The sequence below is a fragment of the Phocoena phocoena genome, chromosome 2 (assembly GCF_963924675.1).
Source record: "Phocoena phocoena chromosome 2, mPhoPho1.1, whole genome shotgun sequence".
Classification (NCBI taxonomy): Eukaryota; Metazoa; Chordata; class Mammalia; order Artiodactyla; family Phocoenidae; genus Phocoena; species Phocoena phocoena.
The window spans coordinates 106114848-106125987 of record NC_089220.1 but is presented as its reverse complement, the minus strand read 5'-3'; the positions used below and the strand labels follow the sequence as shown (position 1 = coordinate 106125987).

General features: G+C 38.2%; 1 protein-coding gene across 1 annotated transcript in view; it reads right to left on the bottom strand.

Annotated features, from left to right (window-relative positions):
- Positions 1-6736: 6736 nt before the first annotated feature.
- The window catches only part of RAB8B (RAB8B, member RAS oncogene family), a 67336-nt gene continuing 62932 nt past the window's right edge, over positions 6737-11140 (bottom strand). Inside the window, exon 8 of the mRNA XM_065871128.1 lies at positions 6737-11023. Coding sequence (XP_065727200.1) covers positions 10931-11023 — 93 coding nt within the window. The 3' untranslated portion in view covers positions 6737-10930. The remainder of the gene's footprint in view (positions 11024-11140) is intronic.

The window sequence follows — 11140 nt, the reverse complement described above, 5'->3', positions numbered from 1 at the left end:
ACCACTGGTACGCATACATCAGGCCAAGACACCGCCCACGAGGTGGCTAAGAGAAGGGGAGGTCCCCAACCCGCTTTGGAGCCAGAACTGGGGAAGAGTCCAGATCAGCTAACGAAAAACTCCGCGCAGGACATAGGCAGGATTCCATTTCTAAACAAAGGAGCCTTTTTTTGAAGCACATTATGCCATTTGTATAGTTGCGGAAACTTCGTGAAACTATGTACAAAACCCTAGCCGGGAAAGCAGTGACCCAGGCGATAACTCACAGTAGAAGCTGTCCACCTCGGGGTTGTTTTGGCGAGCTGGTTTTATTTGTACCCCACTCCCGCCAAGTCTTAAAAAAGTTGTTTTTGAAGGCATTCTTTGATCACCCTGTAATAACAGTCACATCTCCCTGCTCAGTTTTTACTTGCTCATTTGTCTCCCCCATTAAAATGTAAACTTCTGGAGGGCAGTGTGTTTGTTTTGTTCTTTGTTGTTTTTGCAGCAGCAAGAAGGTGCTGAACTAAATATCTGTTCAATGAATGAAATAATTTTAAAAGTGGAACTTACAAACACTTGCTATTTTACATTAATTAAACAATTTCTGAAAGGTTTACAAGTTAAAACCAGAAGGTTAATTTCCGTGATCATTCACATCTAAGATTTATCTCCATGTCTAATGGGGATAATACATCATGGGTTATTTTGAGGATTGTGCCTGCACAGTAAGCGCTATGTAAGTGTTAGCCATTCCTATTTATTCTTTAACGCCTGTCATGAATAAGGCTCTTGGAAATCAACACTGAAAAGACAAAAGTTGGGACCTGACTGAAGATGTTTTTGCAGCTCACCTCTGAAAAATGGGCCTTCAAATAATATAAGTATTTAATTTTTATGGTAGAATGTCACCTTTGTCCATTTAAAACAGACATATATATTTTCCTATTACTCCACAGAATTTTTCTTCATTTTGAGATGCCTTGTCCAGCACCTATTAAAACTCAGGTTGAGACAACAGTTGAAATTGATAGAGTGACTCACCATTAGACTCTTTTGGTTCTACCCTGAACCAAATTTGTCAAATCCAATTACATTACTTCAGCTCCATGCAGAAATGCCATCACAGAGGCATATCCTACTCACATCCTTGGTGTAAATTAAGTTTTAATACAAGAAATTGTAAGCAGATAGGATAGGGGGTCTCCAGAGAAAGAGAACCAGGCATGGCTTCATTGACATAAGAAAATCTGTTTTTGGCCTAAGCTATTTTGTCATCTAAGCCTAGACACAATACTTGTCCTTGAACAGGCCTTAGTAATTAATAGTCTTAAGGGAACAAAAGAATGTAGGACTGTTATTGGGCAAGAGAAATAACAATAGCAAAGATAATATATCAGTAGTAAAGACTCCCAGCTCTGTTTCAATGGTAAAGATTAACCTGAAGCCTCAACCACCAGATCAACTGGAACCTAAGGGGTGATGATGTTGACCTTTTCTGACCCTTGTGACTTCAATCAACTAAAGCTTGGACTCTGTCGACCCTTGCCTCAATTATATGCTGAATTCTCCTCTGCTCAAGCGCCTACATAAATATGCATGTACCCTTAGCTTAAAACTTCCCCAGGTTTGCTGTTTGGGGAGACACTGCTTTGGGAAAGATCCCCAGTGTGCTCCTTACTTGCTGCAAGCAATAAATCCTTCCTTCTCCTGATCTTTGGCTTGGTTGTGTCTTTTGGCTCGACACCCACCAAGAGGCGAACCCCATTTTTTGGGTAGCAAAATGGCCATCTACATTTTTTCTTGCATATTTCATAAACTATTTCATTATCATTATTCAATATCTCTAATTTACTGTTTGAGTTCAGGGCTAGAAAAAAGTTTTGTTTCTCCTGACAAATGCATATGCTCAGCTTGAGAGCTAACTCATCATGTTCAGGCTTTATCTTAATTCTCAGGAAGCTTGGAGCTAAATTTAATAGTCAATTGTAGCAACTATTCTTTTTTTAAATTACAATTACTGCCATGACTTCAGAATATGGCTTATTCTTTTATCCCTATTTTGATTTGACTATCCTGATTTTAACCGAGATCTGTGTCTCCATTAAAGGTGCCTCAAATACTTTGGAAGTAGGCAACTCAACATGCAGAGCTATAAATTGGGGGAATTTGCACTTACGTTATCTTGACCATATCTCAGTTCAATTTTAGTCCCCAAGTCCAGTTAAAAAATGGGACGGCAATGCAAAATGTAATGACTCTGCCCCCCTATCTATGAAGACATCTTTAACTGATGTCTGTTGGAATAAAATAGAAAAGGAAATAACTAGACCAAACTGTCAAAATCACCAATAAGGTAGACTTCTTCAGCATTCATGGTTATTTACTAGAAACACTTATTTCAAGTTTTCTCTGAATTACATTTATATGATGTATGGCTGTCTAAAAAGCACTTTTACACTGATTTCCACAATTCTTTTACAAGTGAGGAATGTGAGGCTAAGAAGCAGTGCTATGACTCCTTAAGTTTTTATCAACTTACTATATGAGTTTTCTCCAAAGACTTGAAAACACACTAAGTGATGGTGGGAGTTAAATCTCTAAAAGTTGCCTGGGGGATAGAGGCTGACACACACTATGGATAAGGATATCGACTGCTGGGTATGCGCCTGGAGGAGTGGGAGGGTGCAAAAAGCAATACCACATTTTAGCAATTTATCCAATAAAGCTTGGACATACCTACCAGTAATTCACAATATATTAATGAATTCACTTGAGCTTTATTTTCTGATAGTGCTGATAGATTTATACTCAACCATTTATTCATTCATTCAAAATGCATGCTGCGTGAGTATGAAGTATCAGGCAAAATGCTAGGGATTGGGAGTACACCAATGAAACAGTTGTGCTCCTGTCTCCACTGAGCCTACAGTCTAGTGGAGAAGCCAGACAGGCAAGTAGAGGGGTTATGAGGATATACAGGAAGGGGGAAGGACAGCCAATCCAAACTTGTGAGCTGTTGCTAAAGAAGATGACACCCAGTCATTCAGGCCTTAGCTTTGGAGTTAGCAAAGCTAGGAAGTAGGGGAGAAATGGAAGGACAAGTGGAAAGGCCTCAAAGTGAAAGAAAGCAGGGCATTTCTGAGGGACAGAAAGTAGTTCAGGATGTCCTCTCAGTGTGAGGAGAGATAAGACAGAAAAGGCCAACAGGTTAGAGTTTACCTCAAGTCCGGAGTTTATCCAAGGGAGTGACAGGCTCAGATCTCCTTTGTAAAGATAATGGAAAATGGGATTTCAGATAAGAGGTCTTTGGCATCTGCAGATGAATCAGGGAAACAGCAGGAGTCTGGAGAGAAGCAGAAAGACTGAAGAGATTTAGGAACTGTGCAAACAAACTTTAATGACCTGATGAGCTACATGGAGTGAGGGAGGGAAAAAATCAAGGGTGATGGCTTCTGGAAAGGTATATATATTTTAAAATTAATTAATATTAATTAATTTTACTTGTACTGACTGCAAAAAAAATGCACAACCTAAAAGTTGAGAATTATGTTTTATTCAGCCGACTTGCTGAGGGCTCGGGACTGCTCTAAAGGGCCAAAGGGAGGAGCCAGATATATAGGAGTTTTGAAAACAAAAACAAAACCCTGTGGTTAGAACAGCTGATGATTACTGTTAATTAAAGAAAACCCAGACACCTCAAGTGAATGAATTTAGCACTTTTCTATGTGTGGGAAGACGTAAGAGTCTTGGCTCATTGAAAACATTCCTTTGATATGCACCTTAGCTATCTAGGGTCAGTATCCTGCTTTTCTTCATCCTGAGTTCCCTCTGGGTGCAGTTTTAGGGGGCAGCTGCAGTGGCTGAGGGCTTGATGGTCGCAGCATCCTTTGTTTACTGATATGGCATGGACATTTTTCATCCACACTTGCTATGGGGGCATTCTCATATATCCCTGGAACTATATTGAAAAACCTAAATTTTGAGAGTAGAAAACATGAAGAAAGGGGAAGAGAGGGTTTACTCAATTTATCAATACATAAAGAGCATTCTGGGTGATTTATCTTATTAAAAGAAAATTCTTCTATATTTAATAAAGGATAAAAGAGTGTAAGATATTTAACAAAGACTAAAATAGTGTAAGATGAGGGCCAGAATAAAAACCAGATAATGAAGCTTCTCTTTTTATTGCCAAACTTATTGAGGCACTGATGAATTTACTTCCATTCTTTCTTCAAATTACAAGTAAATGGAGAACCAAACAGCTCCTAAATTACACTTAGCTTTCTTCAGCAACGTGTTGATTGTAATGACTACTGAAGTTCACTGATTCTTTCAACATTTATTAAACACATACTATGTGCCAGGCTCTTTGCCTGATACTGTGATTACAAAAACCAAAGACTCGGTCCCCACTTTACAAGAGCTTAGAGTCTAGTGGAGAAGGAAAGTAAACCGATGATTCGAATCCAGGGTAGTGAGTGACACTTTGGGCAGACACAGGAGGGAGTTCCTAACCAGGGATGGGTTGTGGCTGAAGTCTTCCCAGAGAAACCCTTACTGAATGAAGATAAGTAGAAGTTACTGAAAGATAAGGAGAAGTTAGACGAGGGGCAGGGAGTCCGCAGAAGGAGCAGCATAAGGAAAGGAGTGACAAAGCATGTTATGTTCAGGGAAATGCAATTACTGGCATGGTTCAAAAGGTACATATGCAGGCTTCCCTGGAGGCGCAGTGGTTGAGAGTCCGCCTGCCGATGCAGGGGACACGGGTTCGTGCCCCGGTCCGGAAAGATCCCACATGCTGCAGAGCGGCTAGGCCCGTGTGCCATGGCCGCTGAGCCTGCATGTCCGGAGCCTGTGCTCCTCAACGGGAGAGGCCACAACAGTGAGAGGCCCGCGTACCGGAAAAAAAAAAAAAGTACGTATGAGTTAAAGAGTGACAAAATCTAAGGCGGGAAAGAAAGATGTGGGGATCTCAAAGGGCTTTGTTTGCCAGGCTACAGAGTTTAGTTTTTTTTTTTTTTCCTCAAGGTTATGAGGATTAAGTTTGGCAGGGGTGTAAGACTTCAGTTTTAAAAACCTGTCAGCACTGTGAAAACTGGATTGGAGGAAAATAAGATTAGAGACTGGAAGACTGGTTAGGAGAGGTTACAGAAATCTAGGCAAAATATAAGGAGGCCTGAACAAAGAGGCAAAAATAATGGGCAAGGAGATAGATTAGAGAGTAAGGAATTAGGACGTGTAAGACTCGGAGGTTGATTAACTGTTTGGGGATCTGGGTAGATGACGGTGCTATCAAGATGGAGAGAAGAGAAGAAAGAATAAGTTTCTCCTCTTGGGATTTAGAGTTGTTGGTGGGAATTGCTGGAGAAGGAGGAAAGATGGAGAGTTGAGTTGGAGTTTCAGACATGTTGTTTGATGTACCTGTAGCAGATTCAAGGGGAGGCGTCCATTAGGCGGATCAACTTTGAAGTCTGGCCCTCTGGAAAGAGGCTGGGGCTAGAGATACAAATGTGAAAACTGTATTAATTTCCTATCGTTGCTGTAAACATATTACCACAAATATAATGGCTTAAAGCAACACAAATTTACTCTCTTATAGTTCTGGAGGTCAGAATTATGAAATGAGTCTTACCAGGCTAAAATCAAGGTGTCAGGACCAGGATAGTTTCCTTCTAGAGGCTTTAGGGGAAAATCTCTAACCTCACCTTTTTAAGATGCTAAAGGCTGGACTTCCCTGGCCGTGCAGTGGTTAAGAATCCGCCTGCCAATGCAGGGGACACGGGTTCGAGCCCTGGTCCGGGAGGATCCCACATGCCACGGAGCAACTAAGCCCGTGCGCCACAACTACTGAGCCTGCGCTCTAGAGCCCGTGAACCACAACTACTGAAGCCCGCGAGCCACAACTACTGAAGCCCGCGTGCCTAGAGCCCGTGCTCTGCAACGAGAAGCCACGGCAATGAGAAGCACACATGCTGCAACAAAGAGTAGCCCCCGCTCGCTGCAACTAGAGGAAGCCCACGCACAGCAACGAAGACCCAACGCAGCCAAAAATAAAGACTTGACCTTTAAGAAAAAAAAAAAAAAGAGTGAAAGGAAAATTAAGCTTGAGAGGAATAGTGAAGGTTCAAAATGGTTCTGGGGATGAACGGCAAATGCTACCGGAAACATGCACCAGCCCAGGGGTAGAACACTGGCAGAACATCACATCCAATTGTGTTATTTGAAAGTGAAAACAACAGAAACTAAACTTGCAAGGATTAAGAAGGGAAGGACGATTGATTTAAGGCCGCAGTTCTATAACAGAATAACCTCCATGTATGCTGAATTAAGAATGAGCAGGAGCTCTGGCCATTTTTCTCAGTCTTTAAGGAACTCTAGGGCGGGGGTGGGGGGGGGATAAATTAGGAGGTTGGCATTAACACATACACACTAAAATATATAAAATAGATAACCAACAAGGACCTACTGTACAGCACAGGGGACTATACTCAGTATCTTGTAATAACCTGTAAGGGAAAAGAATCTGAAAAAAAAATATATCACTGAATCACTCTGCTGCATACCTGAAACTAACATGACATTGTAAATCAACTACACTTCAGTTAAAAAATAAATAAATAAAATTTCCCTCCAAAAAAACAAAAAGAACTCGAAGTAAGATGTAAAGTTTGCTAAAATACCATGGTTTGAGACACACACCTAGCAAATTAGAAGAAACATTTTAAAAATGTGCAATCCATTTCAGAGACATATGTATTTTCATTATGTAGTTTTTATTTTAGACGAACATTATTGTAAAAAAAAGTTCACCTGGAATAAAATCCATTTTTTCTTAAAAAAAACACAGCATCATTATCAGTACACAGTTAATGAATTGGCTTAAACAAGAGTAACAACATGACAGGTCCACTTTATCTGCAGGAGCTTTTTCACATTAAGCCACTGGAGCAAAAGTAAAATATGCTGAAACTTACAGTAGGATGATTCTATGGAAAAAACGGATATTTCCCATCAGGGGCATGATTTTAGTCAAATAGTTTACAGTATTTAAAGGGACAGTGTCAGCTGCAAATAAACAAAACCCATGTGTAAGGCCATAGGAATGAATTATAATTAAATTCACATTTTAAAAAAAGGTAAGAAATAAAACAAGAAGTTCTATTAGTTCTTGGCAATAAGAAATGCAATTGCGTATGGCACAAGCATCTCAAAAAATGAAGTAAAATTTGAAAATATCCCTAATTGTTTGCTAATTTTCATGTCTGTAAATTTCATTTAGTTTTTTTCATACTGAACATGACACCCATTAATTTTATTAGTCTGAAAAAAGACCAATTCTACTGTAAAATTGTGCTAGCATTTGAAATTTTATTAGTATATCCTGTCCATCTAGGTCCCTCTAGGACAAGGAATTTCATTTTTAGAAATTCCCCCACCCCCTTCTTTGGATATAACAAGAAGGAAAAAGGAATGTCCTTTCTGTTAAAAGAAAAATTATAAAAAATCTGACAGCAGAAATGAGTGCTTAAAATCAGAGAATAGTAAACCAACATAATGAAATGCTATTTTAAAATTTTAAGCTTAGAAGCTCATCTTTAAAGATTAAGAACTAAATTTATAAAGAAATCTAAGTCATGAACTAGGAAAGGAAGTCTGCTTACACGTATCACTTACTGTTCACAGGAAGAATTATAAGCCTTAATACAGATTCTCAGCATTCAGAACCTGTAAAATGGAGTTATAATCTCTTATTTAGAAATTTCTGCAAACATTTATCTATATTTCACAGCTAAATTTATTAATGGAGACAGGAAGATAATACTTTTTTTGCGCTACTGGATATGACATGTATGTTCTATCCTAAACTACCTGCTACTTTTTGCAATGATGCCTTTAGTTCAAAACAAAACATATAGTCTAAATTGTGTTGGATACTTAAAGGCTGGCTCACTGTTTTTCTACTAGGTATTAGAATACTAGTTAGCTAAATGAGGTATAATTAAAAAATAGTCCTTCAAAGTAAAGAGTATAGTCTTCTGAAAATTTATAACAAAGACTGCACAAAATGTTCATGTAAATAGTAAGAAACCCTGCAGCACCTCCTAACTGATGCACAGGTGGATTATTTTCTCATAATCTGTCTGAAGTAAAATATAGCTAAAATAAGTTCCCAGTGAAACGCTTTACAATCAACTGATTTACATGCTACTTAGTTACAGCACATTTTCATTGTCTGATACCCTCAGACTCCATTTGAAAAGGTCTAGTCCAATCATTGTCAAAAATTAGCACACTGATAATAAAATGCAGCCACTGAACCACTAATACTGCTGCAATAAACCTTCATGTACCTTTATCCATAAAACCACAAAAATGTTCACACAAAACTAGATTTCAGCAGGGAACAGACAATTATCTGCCACTAAATTCATCTACAAATAGAAAAAATAATGCACTATATGTACATTATTAAGCAAAGTGGAATATTTATTAGGGCATTTTACCATGCAGAAAGTGAATCTCCTATGGTCTTAGCTCAAATTATATACAATTTAGCAAAGCTAAATGTAAGAAAATAGCAAGGACAATTTATTTCTATATAACAGTATATACCCCCAGTTTGCTGCTACTTCAAAGAACACTTTTAGACTCATCTAACTTTTATAGGCTCTTTCAAAGGGAAGTTCATGGAGACTAGTTATTAACCCATATGAGACAACAGAAGAGAGAAGGAAAAAAAACAAAAGCAAAGCATTCTGTTTAAAAAAAAAAAAAAAGGCTAACCACAGAATATGTCAGTTTTGGTTTGCAGACAACCCCTGAGATATAAACCAAAGTGTTAAGACACCAAAGAGTTGGAGGTAAATTACTAAGAGAGTTACATTCATACATGGTGTCATAGCACTTGCCTTTTAGAAATTACCTTGTTACCATCCAGAAAGCTTAACTGCTGGGATCTTTTTCTGAAAATCAGTGAATACAAGATGTTTCTAAGAAATTATCTTTTTTGTTCCAGAAATCTATCTAAAAAAAAATTTTAAGATGGTAGACTTACAGTCAACTTTTGATCAAGGAACTACTGATTTTACTGGGACACCAACTGGTGCCTTTAAGCCTATAAGTAAGTACAAAAAAAAAGAAAGAAAGAAAAAAGCAAGCGGACTGAAACTTGTGGACAATAAATATAGTGAACCCATCAAAAATAGCTCTGGTATATATTTCCTGCCACTAAATTGTGCACAAGTTTTCAAACAAGTAGTAACGGTTGACTGGTCCAAGTATTCTAATGATACATCTTAATTTGAAGCAGAATTCTCTGCGGTAACAAGCAATCCATTTCCACTTTCATCTCCCAGACATAACTATCAAGCATGATGATAACCTTTGTGAAACAAAACAGACCTAACAGGAAGAATAATTATTATTTCCTAATCACCTCTTTATTACTCCCTTCTGTGTTATGACACTGAAGGCTAGAATAACAACAAGGGATTTGGCACATTTACACTAAATACCTTTTTTTCTCACGTGACGGTTTCATCTACAGAAGGCATACCAGTACCAGTGTTTGGTGAGAAAGGCAGCTAAGTTTTTTGGTTGGCTTTTGTCCAAATGGCTGGACCAAGTTCTATAACAATGCACCTGAACAGATGGAACTGGGTTCTACACATTCAACAACAGCTGTTGTAAAACTGAAACCATGCTCATATTTGCTCTAATGAAAAGGCAAGACTTTTCCTAGAGGCTGCACTAGGTCTAATTAATCTTATTTTTTAAAAAAAAGCCCAGATTAAAAAAAAATCATTATTTTCACCATTACCAACAGCTATCTCTATGAAATTTACATCCACAAATTAATTTCTATCCCTATAGGTGAGCGTTCCGTGAACTAAGTCTAAATCTAACTCGTTAATTCTTGCAGACAGGGATTATGATAAGAATTGGGCATTACTACTAAACCAAGAGCTAAGGAGTGAATCTAAGAAAAAATATATTATGTTTGCTGATGTGACAGAACAACAATTAGATGCTGAAATAAAACCTTAAATAGTGTGCCTCTCTGTCCATGTAAAATTTCAGTTTAAGAAGCTTACACTTAGAAACAGACAACAGTGTTCAAATGTGTTATGTTTTAGGTGAGTGATAGGTCAAACACAGGAAAGAAGAGCAAATACAAAACTCAAGAAAAGCGACATTAAAGTGATTTCCAAATACAGTGTCAATAGATTAGGCAGAGGTAATCAATAAATCACCTGAAAAAGTGATTTATTCAGCTACCCAGACTCTCTGGCAAAAAAGTCAGGAATGAAGCAAAACTCTAAACAATCTGAAGAAATAAAGAAACTGTGGCCTTTGATGAGCAGATGGGCATTTTTATGAATTTTTAAGATAAAGTTTATCAGAATTTAATGACTGTTTTATTTAAGAAAATCAGAGCCCTTAAATAAATGCTATCAATGCAATAACATTTGGCCATATGAACCTGACCAAATATGCTATAATTTTAGTATATTAACCTCTGCTTTAAATGTTCTACTCTTTTTTTAAACATTCCCAAATGCAAATTTGTCTAGAACCTCATCAGACAGAAGTGTGCAGATGTGAATCTCAGATTGTGCTGTAACAAGGAAAGGCTAACAACTGATGTGCAAAGTGAAAAAGAAAAAGATAGCAGCTTCTGCAACACGCAATAAAACAGAGGAAAAACAAGTTAAGTCCTGCACGTGTCTCCACTTCATTGTTTCCACGTTTGAAAGAAGAAGCCTGTTATCTTGATGGGCCATGAGGCTGGAATCCACTGCACATTCTGTGTGCAGAATCTAGGTCTAGGTTCAGTGGTGCTCTCAGTAGCAGCCAGGCAGGATGATTCTGAGGCTGGGTGACCTGTGCTTTCAGAGAAGCAGGAAAGGGTCCTCTAGGTGTGCTGCAGTCTCTCAGAAAGAGTTCATCAAAGTAGCGAACAACGGAAGAAACTGGTCTTCTTTGATCGGTTTTCTGTTATTTTCACTGGTCCACCTGCCCCTGATGAATTGCCGTCATTCTAAAAAAACAGGTGATGGAGTTAGCAAGGAAATAAAAGTTTCATGGTTTGAGCCCAATTACCTAAGAAATAAAAAAATATCTAACCATGCCATAAATGTGTCCTCAGTAGTGTGGT